The sequence below is a fragment of the Micropterus salmoides genome, unplaced genomic scaffold (assembly GCF_014851395.1).
Source record: "Micropterus salmoides isolate LMB-PRFRI ecotype aquatic unplaced genomic scaffold, ASM1485139v1 Ms_hic_scaffold_9, whole genome shotgun sequence".
NCBI classification, from domain to species: domain Eukaryota; kingdom Metazoa; phylum Chordata; class Actinopteri; order Centrarchiformes; family Centrarchidae; genus Micropterus; species Micropterus salmoides.
Genome location: NW_024044681.1, coordinates 21,252,914 through 21,273,259, shown reverse-complemented (window position 1 = coordinate 21,273,259; position 20,346 = coordinate 21,252,914). Strand labels below are relative to the sequence as shown.

At 38.7% G+C, this 20,346-nt stretch overlaps 3 protein-coding genes across 3 annotated transcripts; all 3 read left to right on the top strand.

Moving 5' to 3' along the window:
* Positions 1 to 292: 292 nt before the first annotated feature.
* Positions 293 to 1,303, top strand: LOC119896150 (olfactory receptor 1-like). Its single transcript, XM_038709640.1, has one exon. The coding sequence runs from the start codon at positions 293 to 295 to the stop codon at positions 1,301 to 1,303; it is 1,011 nt and encodes a 336-aa protein (XP_038565568.1).
* Positions 1,304 to 14,650: 13,347 nt separating this feature from the next.
* Positions 14,651 to 15,661, top strand: LOC119896149 (olfactory receptor 1-like). Its single transcript, XM_038709639.1, has one exon. The coding sequence runs from the start codon at positions 14,651 to 14,653 to the stop codon at positions 15,659 to 15,661; it is 1,011 nt and encodes a 336-aa protein (XP_038565567.1).
* Positions 15,662 to 17,865: 2,204 nt separating this feature from the next.
* On the top strand, positions 17,866 to 18,876 carry LOC119896147 (olfactory receptor 10A3-like). Its single transcript, XM_038709638.1, has one exon. The coding sequence runs from the start codon at positions 17,866 to 17,868 to the stop codon at positions 18,874 to 18,876; it is 1,011 nt and encodes a 336-aa protein (XP_038565566.1).
* Positions 18,877 to 20,346: the final 1,470 nt, after the last annotated feature.

Sequence of the window (20,346 nt, the reverse complement as noted above, 5' to 3'; positions counted from 1 at the left end):
GTTAATTGATCGATTACATCAGCACATTGATGACATAAACCATGAGACAATCACACATTGATGTAAATCAATATAAAATTCATGACCATGTGATTCAGCTGCCTGCTTTTCTACTGGCCCACAATGATACAACATATAAATGACAAGTCTCTCACAGTACGACTCACTTTAGTGCACTGCAGACTTGATATTGAGGTGAGTTTGGTTACAACAATTCCTATCAAGCAACTGTGTAATCCTTTATTATATATTGTTATTTGTCTTTTTACATTTAGGGACACAGATATTCAAAATGGGCCCAGAAGAGAAAGCTACTACCGTATTCAATGACACATTTATTCGCCCTAAACAATTCTATCTCAGTGGGTTTTCCAACATCCCTCATGCAAAGTATTTCTATGTGTTCCTGTGTTTTGTCTATATCATGACTGTAATTGGGAATGGGCTCCTTCTCTCAGTTATTTACCTGGTCAAGACTCTTCATACTCCTAAATACATGATTGTGTTTAACCTGGCTTTGACAGATTTATGTGGGAGCACTGCTCTCATCCCAAAACTCTTAGACACATTTTTGTTTGACAGGAGATACATTGTCTATGAGGCTTGCTTAAGTTATATGTTCTTTGTTTTGTTCTTTGGAGGTGTGCAGTCATGGACACTTGTCACAATGTCATATGACAGATTTATAGCAATTTGCTTTCCTTTAAGGTACCATAGCATTGTGACAAAACCAGCTATTGCTGCAATGCTGCTGTTTGCGTGGGTTTTTGTACTGAGTGTAATAGCATTCATGGTTGGGCTGATTGATCGTCTCTCCTTCTGCAGATCTTTGGTGGTAGAGAGCTTTTATTGTGATCATGGACCAGTATATCGTCTGGCGTGTAATGACACATCTTTAAATTACATGATGATAATTGTTGGTGTGATTATAATCATCTGTGTTCCTCTATTATTAATAGCATTGACATATGTTTGCATTTCCATTGCATTGAGCAGGATTGCATCAGGAACAAAACGAGTCAAAGCATTGAAAACTTGTACTTCTCATTTGATTCTTGTGGCTATTTTCTTCCTACCAATTGTGAGCACCAACATAGCTGCATTGACCTCCTACATCCATCCTAATGCCAGGATCATAAACTCCACTTTGACACACACCTTACCAGCTTTGCTCAATCCCATTATATACTCTTTACAGACAGAAGAAGTGCTGAACTCTATCAGGAAGCTTTGCAGAAGAAATAGGATTAGCAACACACCCACAAAAGGTGAACTCTTTATCACTGCTAAAATGAGACATTAAGCAGTGTTACAATAGAACAACTGGGTTTTTTAAATAACTTTTTACCACTACGTTCTTACTTAGAAGCACTATTATTACTGAAGAATGACTCCCGTTCCACCCCTTTTTTCTACCCCGGCTCTACATTTTTGACTGATGTAGCTTTTCCTTTTGCACTCACTACATTTTACACTCACCTATACACTCAAGACACTCCTGACAATACTGATTTCCATGTTTTGCCTTAATGCCTTATGTTTAGTTGATACAATAAGACCAATAAGCCTATGTTTGTGTGAGCTTCCTCTCTTTGTTACAAGTAGGAGCCAACTTATAACAATAGCATATCCATGTTTATACATGTGCAACACGTAACTGGGATACTCCAAAAAATTGAATATTAGTGTGCATGTTTATGCGCTCCTGAAGTGATCAAACCAAACTAAATCAACTTAAATCAATAAACTCTTACTGTACTACTAAACTGTACATGTGTGGTAGTGTGATGTTGTTGCGCTATGGTGTGGACAGGGCTCTGTACATTTCAGTATATATTGTAACATGGGGTTTTATTTTGAAGGATGCAGTTAATATTTCCGCTATGATGTTTTTGTTGTTATATTTCTTTATATCAAACATTATGGGACTTTTCATGAATGTGTTTACGTTTCTAATGGTCTCTATGTGACGAGGATATTTCTTTGTTAGAAATATGTTAGAGTTTTGCCACGGGAAGTATAGTGGACACTTTATTTTGCTAACCTCACTTGCTGCACTTCCTCTTGCTTCGGGGACGTTCTCTGGGAAGGTACGCTGTTTCGTCGCTCCTTCTATTTACATTTTATTTGGTTGTAAATAATGAAGTTAAGTCACTGAACTCACTTGAAAAATTTTCTTGTTTACATAGTTACGTTTTGGAGTTCATTTTACTAGCTTGCATGTCTAAACTTGCTAAGGAAGGAGAAATTTAACAATGAGCATGTGCGTGTGTGTCGGGAGGCTATTTTGTGACTTGCTCCGCTAAAGTGTGCTTTGGAGAGTGACGCTTACTAGCATGAAGCATTTAGTGATTTTATTCATGATGTTACGCAGGAGCTGAGAGCATGTACGCGAGGGAAACTCTGTGAATGTTTTGTTTCTCCACAATTACAGACCTGTTGCTGCTGTCCTAGCTGCTAGAGAATAAATTGCTCCAAGATAATCCTGAGACGTGTGTCCTGGCTTTCTATACAACACAACGAGAGTCAGACCCACTACACATGTTGTACAAATGTCACCCTGGACAATAAAAAGCATTATATAAAGAAACTCTGATGTCACATTGGCTGAAGTACTGTACACACAAACATCAGATTTCTAATCATCAGAATAATTTTTGTCATCATAACATCATTAAAGGCCCTGTCTCCCACACAGAGTGGGTCAGTGCTGGTGGTGGTTTTACTTCCCTTACTAATTCTTTCTTTCCTGTTAGGATTACTGAAAGACAGTGTGCAAGACCAACATCTACTCACAGTCTAGACAGAAACAATTTCATAGTTAGTTATGATGTTAGTTATGTTAGTGGTTCTTTAGTCTTCTCCATTTTCATAAAAGTTGGCTCGCTGTGTAAAATGTAAATAAAAACAAAATGTGATAATGTGCAAAATAACCCCATATTTGAAAATAGCACAAGGACATCTTGTCAACTGCTGAAACTGAAAATTTTACAAGATTTTATTTTGGGGTCCTCCCCCAAAACATTTTACGTTCTACAATGAATCATTTCGGGCCATTGTTTTTTACCATATCTCTTAACAAATAGTTGGAAAAGCTAGAGCAGATAATAACAACAACAACAACAACAACAATAATAATAATAACGCATTTTATTTCTAAAGTGCTTTTCAAGACACTCAAAGGCACTTTACAATAAAACCAGTACAAACAAAAAATAGATAAGATACATTAATATGAAATCCATAAATGATGAAAAAAAATGTAAAATACAAAATAGATAAAAGCATAGGGGAGACCATACAAATAACAAATGGCAGCAGGTGAAATGTAATATTATTTGAGGTTGAAAGCGAATCTAAAGAGGAGTGATTTGAAAGAGTCCAAGTCGCAATGTTCTCAGATGTGAATGTAAGGAGTTCCATAGGGAGGGGCGCTGCAATGGTGAAAGCGCTGTCACCCCAGGAATGGTGCTTTGTCCTGAGTAGTGGGGACAGGAGGTTTGTGTCGGAGGAGCAGAGTGGGGATTGTGGCGGTGGAGCAGGTCTGTGAGGTAGGAAGGGGCCTGGTTATGGAGGGCTTTGTGGGTGAGGAGGAGGATTTTGTACTGGATACGTTGATGATGAACAGGAGAGGACCAGGCACCGAACCTTATGGGAAGCCTTGAGATAAAGGAGCAGTGGAGGAGGTGCAGTTGTTGTTGTTGATGAACTGTTGAGATAAGATCGGAGCCAGGAGAGAGTGGTGCCAGTGATGTTGGAGTAGGTTTTCAGTCGGGAAAGAAGAATGGAGTGGTTGATGGTGTCGAAGGTTGCAGTGAGGTCGAGCATGACGAAGATGGTGAGCTGACTGGAGTCACACGAGAGGAGGAGGTCATTGATGACTTTGAGGGGGGCTATTTCAGTGCTGTGCTGTGAGTGGAATCCAGTTTGAAATGGTTCGATGTGGAAATTAAAGAGGTGGTATTATGCTCATTTTCAGATTCAAAATCTCATTTAGGGGTTGTACCAGAAAAGGTTTACTTGGTTTAATTTTCAAAAAACACCATATTTTTGTCATACTGCACATTGCTGCAGCTCCTCTTTTCACACTGTGTGTTGAACGCTTCGTTTTAGCTATGGAGTGATACATCTTGCCTCTACATGATCTTTGTTGGGAGTTGCACACGCGCAGTTCCTAGTTAAGGACTACTAGCCAATCAGAAGCCGAGAAAGGCGGGTCAGTTAGACCCCTTTCCAGCTTAGCAACATAGACAGGAGCAAGAGTTTCAAGTGGTGAGTCATTAATCTGTAACAAAAGTATCTTTCATCCATAAAGTTATAACTGAGCTCTGTCTCTTCATCACAGTAACAACTTTATGTCCATCGACTGTGTCAGGAAAAATAATTCCTTCCTAAAGAATACAGAGTCAAATAGATCTGATGAATCATTCTTTATGTAACATGGCCACGGAGAGAACGCACGGTTACTCTCTCGAACTCAGCATTTCCTCTCCTTAAGTACAGAACAAGTACAAAGAACAACAGCCAACAAATGGTAGATGAAGGTAAACAAATGGCAGAGTATTAGCATACACTCAAAAACTCTTCCTGAGCTGAGAAAGGAAACGCAAATGTATGTGGCATCAGAGATGTTTCTCTGTCTCTTGATTGGTCTATGTCTATATCTAACTCTCACCTACATGTCAGCAGACGTTTATTGTAAAAACAGCCTTTTATTAGGAAAAACCCTGTGACCAATGCTATTTAATCACAAGTTAGTTACAGTGAAATCCTAAGAAATCAGCAACTTATAATGTATTTCTCACAACTGCCTGGAGGGTAGCTATTGTTTGGAAGGGAGGGATAAGTGGTGCAGCTCAGTGTTTTTCCACCATTTTTATATAACGCGCATTTTGCTTTCAAGGGAAAGGGCTGGACTACAAACGAGCTGTTTTCAGGCAGTTCAGAGCAGATGGGAACTCCCTTTGGGGTGGACTTTGGGCTTTTTCACTTTGTAACAGTAATATTACAACTTTTTTCTCAACATGTCAGAGAATGAAAAGTTTATAAATGTGCCGAACATTTTGAACATGAGCAGAAAAAACTGCTGAAACACAGGGGCTATTAAAGTCTGAATTAACTGAATTAAAATTAATTAATTTATCATTGAGGTGAGAAAAGGTGCCACAGACATATTTAAAGAGGTTACTTCCCCAAACAAAGGCAAAGACAAAAGAGGAGGGAAGACACAGCAGAGATGATTTTACATGAAAGAATATTTTAACACACATTTAATGTTTATTGAAATATTAATATATATTAACTTTTGTTTCAGTATATAACAATCTCGTGTTGTATAATGACAAATAAATTACACTGTAACCTTGTAAAGGTTTATCTACAGGAGAATCTAAAAGCAACACAGATGTGTTAAACAACTCAGGACATACCACCCTTTGTTTGAACCCACCCATTTTTCAAGTGAGCAAAACTGGAACATGTGACTGACAGATGTTTCTTGTTGCCCAGGTGTTGCCTTTTAGGTTGATTGTCCAAACATTAAATAGCTCTACATGACTAGTCTAAGTTTTCATCCTTGGTTCAAACCTATAAAGACTGCATTTCCTGTTAAAGAGGATAGACCAACATGAAGACCAGAGAGCTGTCTGTGGGAGAAAAGCAAGCCATTGTCAAGCTGAGAAAAGAAGGAAAATCGACCAGAGCCATTGGACAAACATTAGGCATAGCACGCACAACAATTTGGAATGTCCTGATTAATATTTATTGATGATGTAACTGATGATGGTAGTGGCAGAATAAATTCAGATGTGTACAGAAACATTTTGTGTGCCAATTTACGGAGAAATACATTGAAACTAATCCGGAGGAAGTTTATCATGCAGCAGGTCATTTCGACCACTTGTACCAGCGATCTCGTTCTTTCGGTCATGTCCCAGCCTTCATGACCATAGGTGAGGGTAGGAACGAAAATTGACCGGTAGATCGAGAACTTTGCCTTACCGTCACAACGGTGCAGTAAAGCGAGTGCAATACCGATTCTCCGGCCACTCTCCTGCTCCAATCTCCCCTCACTCGTGAACAAGACCCGTACTTGAACTCCTTCACTTGGGGTAAGGACTCATTCCCTACCTGGAGTTGGCACTCCACCGGTTTCCTGCTGAGAACCATGGCCACAGATTTAGAGGTGCCAATCCTCATCCCAACCGCTTCGCACTCTGCTGCGAACTGATCCAGTTGATCCACTGATCCGATGACGCCATCAGGATCACATCATCTGCAAAAAGCAGTGACGAGATCCCAAGCCCACCGAACCGCAGCCCCTCCTCGCCACAACTACGTCTCAATATCCTGTCCATGAATATAACAAACAGGAAGGCGAAGGCCAACCCTCACCTGGAAAGAGTCCGACTTACTTACATAGCTCTCACTTTGGATGTACAGGGATTGGATAGCCCTGAGAAGGGCCCCCCTCACCCCATACTCCCGCAGCACCTCCCACAGTATCTCCCGGGGGACCCGGTCATACGCCTTCTCCAGATCTACAAAGCACATGTAGATTGGAGGGCATACTCCCAAGCCCACTCCAGGATCCTTGTGAGAGTAAAGAGCTGGTCAGTTGTTCCACAACCGTGACAAAAACTGCATTGTTCCTCTTCAATCTGAGGACTATCGGCCAAACCCTCCGTTCCAGCACCCTGGAGTAGACTTTACTGTGGAGGCTGAGAAGTATGATACACCTGTAGTAGGCACACACTCTCTGGTCCCCCTTTTTGAACAGGGGAACTACCACCCCAGTCTGCCACTCCTTGGGCACCGTACCCGACTTCCATGCAATGTTAAAGAGACGTGTCATCCAAGACAGCCCCTCCACACCCAAAGCTTTTAGCATTTCTGTGCGGATCTCATCAATCCCTGGGGCTTTGCCACTGTGGAGTTGTTTGACTACCTCAGTGACTTCCTTTTTTTGAAAATTGACGAGAAACCCCCATCAGCCTCCAGCTCTGCCTCTACAGTCGGATTTAGGAGTTCCTCAAAGTGTTCCTTCCACCGCCCAATTACCTCCCCAGTTGAGGTCATCAGGGTCCCATCCTTACTGTAGACAGCTTAGACGGTTCCCCGCTTCCCCCTCCTGTGATGGTGGACAGGTTTTCCTTGCAAGTCAGAGAGTTTTGCAGTTTCAACCGTTTTGCAAGTGAGAGAGTTTTGCAAGTTGAAAAGTCTTTCAAGTCAAAAAAGGTCTAAATAAGAGATTCTATTGGTGGTTTGACTGACCAATCATGGGTTTGCATCGACCGCATGGCCACGCCTACAATCCCCTCGCTCCAACGTGGACAGTCTACATGGAGGTAAGTTGACGTTGTGTCGCTCATTTAAAAAGAAATGCTTTTTAAATGTAGTATGGCATGATTTAATGATTATTTATACTTACTGTTGGCAAGGTCACGGAGTCTATCGCTGTCTCCTTTTTTAGAATGACAATACAACAGTTAGCTAACGTTAGCCGTCTTGGCATGCTTGACTGGCAGTGCATTTGTGCACTCAGACATGATGAGCTAGGCTAAGGTTAGCTACTCATGTTTTAAACACATTGTACATGATATCCAGCTAAACTATTTTTTTGTGACTGTGGTAACTGAAGTTATTGGTCACACAGCATACACTGCAATAGACTTTAGACAGCTAATGTTATATTGGAAATATAGACTGTTATCAAGATATTTTGAAGCCAGCCAGACCAAGAGACGTCCAGCAGGGTGAAGATGTTTCCTAAGCTCTCTGCAGCTCTCAGGCCACCATGCTAGATATAGCTGTCACCAATGATCCACACTGCAACTATGGGTGTAAAATAAATGAGTGTAATAAATTCTTCTATGTCACATCTAACGTTACAGGAGAAAACGTAACAAGGCAGCAACACTTCAAAATATCTAGATAACAGTCTATATTTCCAATACAACATTAGCAGTCTAAAGCGGTCTAAAATGCTGTGGTCTAATACAAACTGTGACATGTCCTAAGTTGTTCAACACATCTAGATGTGAATACCAGGAAATAAAAGCTGAAATTCTGAACTCTTGTCTCATACTCATCTTTTGATCTTAAACCCAAATGTCTTCAGTGAACAACAAAAACAAAGGAATTTGCCTTACCGTTCCAATACTTTTTGGGGGAACAAAGCCTCTGTTTATATTATTATTATCATCATTTCAGCTGACACAGCCATACAGTATTTCAGCTCTGCACACAATTTGACCAGTTGTCTACTTTGATTAATGTAGTCCTCAAGATTGAAATAAAGTATGTTTATTTGTTCAATATAAATCGATTTTTATGATTTAATGCTTTGCAGTAATTTCTTCCATGTCTGACTTTACTTTTCTCTTATCACTCAAGCATCGAAGGGCATTTTTTTCTCTCCTTGTCTTGTTTTAAGTTAAAAGGAGGAACGCAACTGTCACAGTCCAATTTTAAAATTATTCTAAAAACTGTATTGACCTTTTGTGCTTTATAATCATATTGAGTAATTAAATAAATATGGGAGCATGGCCAGGTTGAGTCTACAACACTGCATTTGGAAATGGTTGTTAGGGACTCTATCTGTGTCACTATAAGGCTAATGGGCAAGATCTTCTTTGAAATTGCCCATGTTTATATTAGAGGGTGGATGGAGGTGGTGCTGGAGTGGTAGTCAATGAGGGGCCCAGGTTGAAAAATGTTATCCATAATTCCTAATGGGTGGCCTGATGGGATGTAAACCTCTTCTCGAGATGATTTCGAGAAATAAAATAACATTTAAAACTATTACAAATAGCATAAAAATTAGCACAAAATAAAAAATAGTAGTTAAATTTTAAATAAAAACCATGCAAATAAAAAAGGTGTGACCCCTAGGTGATTACAACTTATTAACGACATATTAGCAGGCAGCAGAGGAGAGCTGAGAAGCAGAAAGGCCATCGACCTCTGGTACGGGAAGAGACCATCGTGTGCATAAGGAGGACATCCATCAGCAGTCTGATCAGCCTTCCTCCAAGTTTCAAAAATATCGAGAGGAATTTATTCAATATGGATTCACATGTCATCGTCAACAAAGTACAACATCTGGATGCTGGATGCATCCTGAATGTCGTGTGTACTGAGGTGCTTGAGCCCTGACGCCCCCTGTACTGGGGCAGCACACGATTTCCGCGCAAAATGCAAATGAGAAATTCATAAAACACACTCAAGTTATATGCCTGTAAAGCAAGGGAGTGCTTTTGGTCATATGAATGTTGATGAATATTCACTGTTTTTATCAATATTTCAATATTTTGGAAACTTTATTATACTTTTATTTGGAATGTGGTTGTATGGACAGAAATAGTGTTTTAAAGATAACTCCCAATAAAAGTCAACATTTAAACACTAAATATTGGTACTGGTATATTTAAAAATTTTTTATAACTGTTGTATTTTAATTTATCTTCATCAAATAACAGCATTCCATGTGTATTAAAATATATTCAGTTGCATTATAATCCATTTGATGATGGTTTTGATGGTTTATTGCATTTAAAAAATAGCTTTTTTACCGGGTGAGGATGAAAATATATTATTCTTAATTGCATCTCCATTTATTCTGTAATGGTAAAATAAATATGATCAGGGAAACCCTTAAACACCCTCTGCTATAGCTATAAGTTGGGCTATACAAGGGGATAAACTGGCTCGTGAGCTAGAATCAGTGCCCCTGTCTAAAAGGACGATTGCCTGGCGCATCTCTCACATGGCCCAGTGTCAACTGGTGAAGTGAAGAAAGAGAAATATGCCTTAAAGTTGATGAATCCACAGAGGATGCTGTAGCAATGCTGGGGGAAAAGTCTTAAAGCAAGAGTTTAACAAGTGGCGCCTCACTCAAATTTCCCGCACTGTATTACACACAGAGAATCTCTTACAAGCAAAACATTTGACTCGGAACTTAAATGTATTATTGAGACTGGTTTAAAAATTGTCAGCTACATAAAAGCACAACCACTCAATATCAGGCTGTTATTCTGGCTATCAAATTCTGTAACGAACTAGGATGTAAGCATAAGTGCCTGTTGTTCCATACAGTCAGGTGGCTTTTGCAAGGTATCTGCTCAGCCGCCAGCGTGCTGACCACCTCACTGATCCTGACTGATTAACAAGGTTAGTGTATCTGTCTTGCATATTTGAAAAACCAAGTGGACTTAATTTGTCATTGCAAGGTGAAAACACAAGAATAATCTCTCTGAATGATAAAATCCATACATTTATGAAAAACTTGAGTGCTGGACTGAGTGAGTTCAAATGGGTGATTGAGCTGGACAAATTCATGGAGGAAAATTAAGAGTGTGTTGACAGAGTGTTAACATAGTGAAGAAGTCTATTACTACCCACCTTTAAGGCCTCCTGGAACACTTTAACAAATATTCAGAGGAAACAGCTCTAGAACAATATGACCGGATAAGATAATCTTTCAGTGTAGGGCAAATCATCAAATGAAATGAAGAATGGACTTGCTGTACTCCAATCATAGTCTCCACCCATCTCATTAGGTGAGGTTTGCCTTAAAATTAAAAAAAAGTAATGAGTACATTTCTATAAAATTATTTTCTGGTTGTTAGGCTGTTGTGTTCTTTTGTGTTGTCATTATGCTCGTGTTTGGATAGGCCTATTAGTGAGCATGCTCTGTTGCGTGCAGTGTTTGTATGCTTCAATCCCCTTTGGGGATAGTGGGGATCGCGAACACTGTTGGGCAAGTTAAAGTTTGCAAAAGTTTAGGAACACCTGTTTTAACCCTGTAGCAGGTCTAAAGCTATGTATAATTTTAATACAGTTATGAAAATTAATATTTCCGGGAATATTAATTCATACCTCGAAACTAGGGACACCACCCAAGATTCGTTCGTGGGTATGGTTAATAATTAATTAATTAATTATTCACTCGTGATCAGTTAGTTAACAATCGCTCAATTATCTTAAATCAGTCAATCTCAAATCTGAGGGTAAGTCCTCTGTACAGGGACTCCGGATTCTTAACAATACACACACAATATCACTGTGATCAAGGTGAAATTTATTAACTAACAAAAGGGAGTACAACAGTGGGAGTAAATGTGGGAATATTACGGGGACAACAGTCAACATGAAAACCAGAAGGTAATGAACAGAGTATGTTAGGCTCGATGGAATTTCAGTTTATATTGCAGAGGGAGAGGATTCTACGAGGATGAGGGAACGAATGGTCGGAAATTGCGTTGCAAATTTAGTTTGAATAACCTAGTGGTTTATTAACTGTAGATGAGGGCCAACTAGAGAACACCAACGAGTCACAGAGTGTAGTTTGTTTTGCCTTACTTTTGTCGCAATTCCCTTGTAGCAAAGGCTCACTGCCGGTTGGCTTTTGGCCAAACACCCCAGTGGCGTCTTGAGTTCAAACCGGTGGATTCGTTCCGGAGTCCTTTGCGGGAAAACGCTTGCAGCAATGGCAGTCCGCCCTGGCTTGCACTCTGAGTTCGTTTGGTGTTGCTATAGCTCAGCGGAACACACTCCAGACTCTGTCGTTGGAGCCGTGACTTCGTTCATTCAAGGCAAAAAGCGAACGGGCTTCTGAGTTTCGGTGTCTAAAGTCGCTTAGAACAATCGGATGGTGTTAAAACAACAAAATCAAATAAGACTCATACATTCCCGGGAATATAGGCTATTTAATGTTGCCGAGTATAAACAAGTCTGGGGAAAGTTTCATTCCAGGCAGCTCCAAACAAAAATCAAAATCAAATATCCCGCTAAGAAAAATGGGGATTCAAGGGCAGTAGCTTTCTCAGCTCGTCTGAAGGAAATTTTAAAGTACGAAACGAAAAGATCGAAATTTCAAAAGTAAAGGAAGTTAGCCAAAGCGTAATTACGAGAGGATACACGAGAGTTTAGTTTCAAGAGAGTTTTTTTTAGAAGAGAGTGAGACAAAAGACAACAAGGCCTTTTATCTACCTCCTTTAGGACGTGGTGACGTCAATTTGGGGAGTGGGTTTCTCTGGGGGAAGTTACCCCAAAAGTGTTAACTTTTTAGTGGGATAAAGAAAATATATATATGTTGCGCGTATTTTCATTTAATCTCTCTATCCACAATATCGACATTTGAAAAATACTCAGTTCTAAACATTCGGATAAAGACAAGCAAAACAAGACTAAACACTTGGAGGATTAAAGGTTCCTTAATGGTTATAAGAAAACATAAAGCTTAACTACATGTGTTCAGTGTAAACTTGATGGTTACAGGTTTTAACTCAAGAGATAATTTAGATGTAAGCATGGCAGCAAAGAATTTTTTTATTTGGCGCTCACACAGACAGTGATTACTAGGGAATAACAGGGAGGAATTAAGACAAAACAAAAAGAGGAGGTTAGGGAACTCTTCAAGATTACCTTCTTATGGTTCTCCTAGTTTTCAAACATCACTAAAAAGAATAACAACAGGTCATTACTACTAAACTAAGAGGCAAACGCCACTACTTACTAAGCAAGGTTATTATTTAAACAGATTAAACACAGTTTATAATGGAACCTTTGTTGGTTCGAGAAAAACAGGGGATGTTACGGTCTCCTCTTTTGCTTTCCTGGCTTATGACATTTGCACATCAGCTAGAGCGAGAAAGGACTGGTGTTTTATGGCTCAGCGTTCTGTGGGAAAGAGTCAGGTTGAGGCCAGACGGGTGGTACTTTCGATGTTCGGAGGTGATCTGTGGAGAGAGAGGGGTTGGACAGGCCCTTTGCTGTCCTGTTATGTGTCTCCAGTGACACCTTTACGGTGAGAGAGGTTACTAAGACTCTTTGAATACACAATCCTTAAGCGATACATGTCTGATTGAGTCTCTGCAGATCCTTACCAAACATCAGCCGATGTCTCTGGTTTTTTGCATGTAAAAAGGCCAACTCCAGGGGTGGAACCCCCCCCCCTTTTTTGGCACTATCTGACCTCACCTCCCTTTTTGAGTGAGGCTGGTTGATTCACAACAACCCCTTCATTTAGTACTGGTTTCTTTGACAAATTTTAAGACCTTTTTATCAGTCATGATGTTCCCACCCCCTAAATTCACTCTCTGTTCCTCCTTTTAGTCTAGCTTTTAATGCTTACTCTAGAGGAACTTGCATTAAGCATAATGGAAGAAGGATATAAAGTGTATTTTTTGCTTCCCTCAATGACGTGATTCTCTTTAAGCCTGATTTGTACTTCTGCATGGAGTCCACGCCGTAGCCTACATCGTGAGCATTTATACTTGTGTGTTTATGTCTGTGATTATTGACTGAATGGATCAAGTTCTGATTATAAAACGAGTCATTTCGGGAGTTGTGATGCTCCAAAGAATTTATCCACCATTTTATAGCCGCTGATTTGGACACTTGTAAAATAGTGCTAGAAAGAAATGCGACTATGAAAAATGACTAGTGTTTTATTGTGTATTTGGATACACAATGGTATATACTCTTTGTTCTTTTGTTCATTTATACTTGTATTTGTGTGTATTGTGTTCTTGAAAAGCACTTTGTCAACTCCAGTTGTTTTAAAATGTGCTATATATACAGCTGACTTGACTTGGAGAGCTGGACAGTGATGAGGACGAGGAGCTAGACTATGATGACTTAACATCAATGGTGATGAAAAAATGAGACTGACAAGGGCATCGGGAACCATGATGACCACTTCTCCTTTTGTGGCCTCCACAGGACCCAGAAAAAATGGCCCATTTGAGTTCCCACAGAAGGAGTTTGCAGGGTGTCAGCGTAGCCACTCAAACAATTCATAGAAGTCACAGGAAATTTCAAGCAGATGGGCAGCAGGTTGCTTGGCCAGAGTGCTGGCTGAAAACTAGCAGGCTGGGGGGAAACAAATCCAGAATGGCAAAGCTATGATCCAAAAGCTAAATCACTCCAAAAATACCAGGAAACACAAGGAACAGAGCTGAATGCTAAATATGCATTTAGTACCCTCTGCCCAACAATTTGGAGACAAAGGCCCATCCATATACACTATAATAATCAGATAATTGTTTTAATTTGCATTGATGTTGACAGAAAACATGAACACTACTTCAGTTGTGGTACATTTTACATTGGCGCTTTTATGGGAATCTCTGGAATCTCCTGGAATCTCTATAGGTCTAGAAAGGATTAATACTCCATGCCGGGATGGATCCTTCAGATTTGGTTTGATACTACTTAGTGTTCTCACTCTGTATGCTGATCTCCCTGAATGGGCTACAATAAACAATGCTGTGTAAGACACCCTGAGTGTCCTGAAACCTTTTTCTTCAATCAGAGTTGACTTGCTCACATGAATTTCATTTTATTTAGTATGAAATTCACTCTTTGTTTGTTTCTGGTGACAATAATTAACTGCATCAGCACACTGATGACATAAACCATGAGAAAATCAGACATACGTATATCAGTATCTAATTCATGACCATGTGATTCAGCCACCTGAATTTCTACTGGCCCACAATGAAACATATAAATGACAGGTCTCTCATAGTAAAACTCACTTTAGTGCACAGCACACTTGCTGTTGTCAGAGGTGAGTTTGGTTACAGCAATTATTATTACATTCTGTTATTTTGTCTTTTTACATTTAGAGGAACAGATATTCATAATGGGCCCAGAAGAGAAAGCTACTACCGTATTCAATGACACATTTTTTCGCCCTAAACAATTCTATCTCAGTGGGCTGTCCAGCATCTCTCATGTAAAGTATTTCTATGTGTTCCTGTGTTTTGTCTATATCCTGACAGTTATTGGGAATGGGCTCCTTCTCTCAGTTATTTACCTGGTCAAGACTCTTCATACTCCTAAATACATGATTGTGTTTAACCTGGCTTTGACAGATTTGTGTGGGAGCACTGCTCTCATCCCAAAACTCTTAGACACATTTTTGTTTGACAGGAGATACATTGTCTATGAGGCTTGCTTAAGTTATATGTTCTTTGTTTTGTTCTTTGGAGGTGTGCAGTCATGGACACTTGTCACAATGTCATATGACAGATTTATAGCAATTTGCTTCCCTTTAAGGTACCATAGCATTGTGACAAAACCAGCTATTGCTGCAATGCTGCTGTTTGCATGGTTTTTTTTACTGAGTGTAATAGCATTCATGGTTGGGCTGATTGATCGTCTCTCCTTCTGTAGATCTTTGGTGGTAGAGAGCTTTTTCTGTGATCATGCACCAGTATATCGTCTGGCGTGTAATGACACGTCTTTAAATTACATAATAGCAAATGCTGCTTTCATTGTAATCGTCTGTGTTCCTCTTGTATTAATAGCATTGACATATGTTTGCATTTCCATAGCATTGAGCAGGATTGCATCAGGAGAAAAACGAGTCAAAGCATTGAAAACTTGTACTTCTCATTTGATTCTTGTGGCTATTTTCTTCCTCCCAATTGTGAGCACCAACATAGCTGCACTGACCTCCTACATCCATCCTAATGCCAGGATCATAAACTCCTCTTTAACACACACCTTACCAGCTTTGCTCAATCCAATTATATACTCTTTACAGACAGAAAAAATGCTGAACTCTATGAAGAAGCTTTGTAAAAGAAATAGGATTAGCACCACAAACAGAAAAGACAAACTACTTATCACTGTTATGATGACTAATTAAGAAGCATTTTCCCAATACCCTCTTACTTATCAGCACTGTAATTACACTTATAGAAATGGTTATCATGTGGTATCTTGTAATTTACTGTACTTTTAAACAAGACCAGATAATATTGCTGAATATTGTACTAGCAATATAGTACTGTATGCTGTTCAATGATCTCCAGGGCAAAATTAAATCAGGGAGTTCAGTACGTCGTGAATTGTTGTTGTGACTGTCCACTCCTATCAAAGACGCAGTGGCCTACATCATTTTTGTTTACATCTCTTTTAAATTTTGGAAAAATATACACAATTTCATAGTAGGCTGGAGCTCTCAGTGAGACTTTGGTTAGTTTACATATACAATAGCATCCTTTTAAACATCAACCTGTGGTATGTGCGTTATACGTCTAACTCACTGCCTGACCAGATTACCAGATGATACCTTATGCGAATTACCACTTGTTGGCAAAAGATGGGGAATTAAGAACAATCCCAGTTTTGAGTCTTATCTTGATTTTGATTATATCTTCAGCAATTAGCCTAGTGAATTAATTGACTAGTCCACTGATAGAACATTTATTGGAAATTGTTTTGGCAATCAATTAATTGTCTTAGTTATTTTTCAAGCAAAAATGCCCAATTTTCTCTGGTTCCAGCTTCTCAAGTGTGAGCACTTGATTCATTTATTTGTTGCATATAATAATAAAATGACTATCTTTGCCTTTGGGACTGTTGGTTGAATAAAACAAAGAAATTGAATGCATCTCTGTGGGTTGTTGGATATTATAACAGGCATTTTTCACAATTTTCTCACATTTTATAGACAAAGGATTTATTTAAGTAATCAAGAAAATAATTGGCAGATTAATCATTAATAAAAATATTTGTTAGTTATAGCATATTTATGTTTCTGAAACTAAGATGTGGGGGTTAAATGTTCAACACATAACCAGGATACTTCAAAACCATGATGATAAGCAGGATATCAGTGTCCTGTACATGTCAGTGTGCTCATTAAGTACTGCTATATCAACTTAAATCACATTCAATTATTCAATAATCAATTACAGTTTTACAACATATAATAATAGTAATGCTCAACTGTATGTGCTTTTCTAACTAAACATCACCCTCAGTTATCCAGGACAGTAAACCGTATTATAAAATGTAACTGTAAAGTCACAATATTGGCTGAAGTACTTTACACAAAAATGTCAAATTTCTGACAGCATCATTTTTGTCATCGTATCATTGAATCCTGCCAGCTGGATTCCAGTTTAGTCTACAGTAGGACACATAGTCTACAACCATATATGCAGCAATGCCTTGAGTTAAATGCTAACATGTTCATGTTGACAATGCTAACATGTTGACAATAAGCAGGTATATGTGCACCATTCCCTATTTTAGTTTAGTTAATTGCCTGCTCTCATTTGGTAAACAGCATTAAGCACAAAGTACATCTGAGGTTGATGGGAATGTCATAAAGCAAAATACTGAATAAATAATATTTTGATCTGATGATAGCATTAGAGGAAAGGTTAAGGGATCACCAAAGTTATTACAGTTCGTCTTGAGTGTAATATGAGTGTGTGTTCTGAATTTTGTAGAAATATTTCACTAAAAAACTAAAATATCAACCTTACAGTGGCATTCCAGGAAAGTCAGTGGATTGCCAAAGTAAGTAGGAGTCATCCTCTGGGGACCATGACTGTCTGTACCTAATTTCTTGGCACAGTCTGTTTCGTATTATATTCCCACTTTGTTTGCACACGTAACTATAAATCTTAACAGCTTGCAATGTAACACTTTCCTTTCATGATGGTCAACAATTTCAGCTGTTAAGGTGTAACTGTGTCATTTGAGTCATGGATTGTGCCATAAATGGATAATTCAGTATCCTGGTGGTGACAGTAGTTAACTGTGTCGATTGCATCAGCACTTTGATGACATAAACCATGAAACAACCAACCACTGACATATATTAATATCTAAATCATGACCATGTGATTCAGCCACCTGCCTTTCTACTGGCCCACAATGAAAGGGGTAAAATAGAAAGGGTGCATCTCTCACAGCACAACTCACTTAAGTGCACTGCACACTTGATGTTGTCAGAGGTGAGTTTGGTTACAAAAATTCCTATCAAGCAACTGTGTCATCTTGTATTTTATATTCTGTTATTTTGTCTTTTTAAATTTAGGGACACAGATATTCATAATGGGCCCAGAAGAGAAAGCTGCTACCGTATTCAATGACACATTTATTCGCCCTAAACAATTCTATCTCAGTGGGTTTTCCAACATCCCTCATGTAAAGTATTTCTATGTGTTCCTGTGTTTTGTCTATATCATGACTGTAATTGGGAATGGCCTCCTTCTCTCAATTATTTACCTTTTCAAGACTCTTCATACTCCTAAATACATGATTGTGTTTAACCTGGCTTTGACAGATTTGTGTGGGAGCACTGCTCTCATCCCAAAACTCTTAGACACATTTTTGTTTGACAGGAGATACATTGTCTATGAGGCTTGCTTAAGTTATATGTTCTTTGTTTTGTTCTTTGGAGGTGTGCAGTCATGGACACTTGTCACAATGTCATATGACAGATTTATAGCAATTTGCTTCCCTTTAAGGTACCATAGCATTGTGACAAAACCAGCTATTGCTGCAATGCTGCTGTTTGCGTGGTTTTTTTTACTGAGTGTAATAGCATTCATGGTTGGGCTGATTGATCGTCTCTCCTTCTGCAGATCTTTGGTGGTAGAGAGCTTTTTCTGTGATCATGGACCAGTATATCGTCTGGCGTGTAATAACACGTTTTTAAATTACATGATAGCAATTTCTGCTTTTATTATAATTGTCTGCATTCCTCTTGTATTGATAGCATTGACATATGTTTCCATTTCCATAGCATTGAGCAGGATTGCATCAGGAGAAAAACGAATCAAAGCATTGAAAACTTGTACTTCTCACCTGATTCTCGTGGCTATTTTCTTCCTCCCAACTGTGAGTTCCAACATAGTCACAGTGTCCTCCTATATCCATCCCAATGCCAGGATAATAAACTCCACTTTGACACACACCTTACCAGCTTTACTCAATCCTATTGTATACTCTTTACAGACAGAGGAAATGCTGAACTCTATCAGGAAGCTTTGGAAAAGAAAAAGGGCTAGCACCGGCACCACAAAAGGTGAACTCTTTGTTACTGCTATAATGAAACATTAAGGAATGCGACAATAGAACAATTGTTTTTATAACATTTTCCAAATTCCCTCTTACTTATAAACACTATAATTATACTTTTAGAAATAGTTATCATGTTGTATCTTGTAATTTACTGTACTTGGCTATATAAAAAAACAGATAAAATTGTTAAATATTGTACTAGCAATATAGTACACAAAATGAAATCTGGGAGTTCAGTATGTAGTGAATTGTTGTCAAAATAACATTTCTTAAGGACAAAGATTTAAATTATTAAGATTTTGGAAATTGCACATAATTTCATAATTTGTTAGTTGGTTGGAGCTCTCAGAGACATTTGGTTAGTTTGCAATAGCATCCCTAAAAGATTAAGCGGTGGGATGTGCATAACCAAATGACACCTGCTGGCAAAATATTGGTAGTAATAATAATAATATAATAATAATAATAATATCTTGATTTTTAATATATCTACAGCGATTAATTGATTAATCAACTGACAGAAAATTTACTGTAAAGTATTTTGGCAATCTATTATTTATTTATTATTCTTCAAGCAAAAATTCCAAATATTCTCTGATTCCAGCTCCCAAATGTGAGTAATTCTTTCTTTTGTTTGTTGTATACACTATCAAAATGGATATCATTGGCTTTGGGACTGTTGGTTGAATAAAACAAAAACATTTAATGCATGTCAGTCCAGTTGCCCTTGACTTTAACCTTTTTTGGATACTATAACAGGCATTTTTCTCAATTTTCTCACATTTTATCAACAAAGGATTTATTCAGGTAATTGATGAAAATAATCGACATATTTACCAATAATGAAAATAATTGTTAGTTGTAGCATATTCATGTTTCTGAAACCAAGATGGGGTGTGTACATATGCAACACATTTCCGGGATATCAGGGTTGGACAGGGACAAAAAATCAGCCCTGGTATTTTTGGCCCAGGCGGCCCACCAAAATCAGACACCCCTCACCAATACACCATCCTTCCATATATAACATGTGTACCTACTGTTATATTCCCCCGAAGCAGCTGTGTGGTATGTGCCGTAGATATGTTTATCAGTGCATGTACTCATTTGCCCTCATTTACTGACTCCATGGTGATCATGAGTCCACAACTTATACTCAAGTACAAGTAGCCTACAGGTAATTTTCACAGCAGCATGGGATTAGCCATTAGGACAGTTGCCTAATGGCTGAGATGCCAAAGTTAAGACTATAGCCAAAGTTAAGACTGCATAAGAACACTATGCTAGTTACAAAAACGATGTCTAATAGCTTATGTAGCGCCGTAAGACAGTGAGTAGTAGTAGGTGACTCACTTTATGATAGCATTATGATTATGTTATTATCATTGACCTTAATTGAACTAATCATCACTATGGCATGGCACATACTCTACCGGGCTTCACTTTGTGTTGAAAAGTGGTGGGGACATTTAAGGGCACAGATTAAGGGTGTGACAAAACACTTAGCCC

What these genes read in the sequence shown, in the direction of transcription:
- LOC119896147 (XM_038709638.1), top strand. Translation starts at nt 17,866, where the DNA reads ATGGGCCCAGAAGAGAAAGCTGCTACCGTATTCAATGACACATTTATT.
- LOC119896149 (XM_038709639.1), top strand. Translation starts at nt 14,651, where the DNA reads ATGGGCCCAGAAGAGAAAGCTACTACCGTATTCAATGACACATTTTTT.
- LOC119896150 (XM_038709640.1), top strand. Translation starts at nt 293, where the DNA reads ATGGGCCCAGAAGAGAAAGCTACTACCGTATTCAATGACACATTTATT.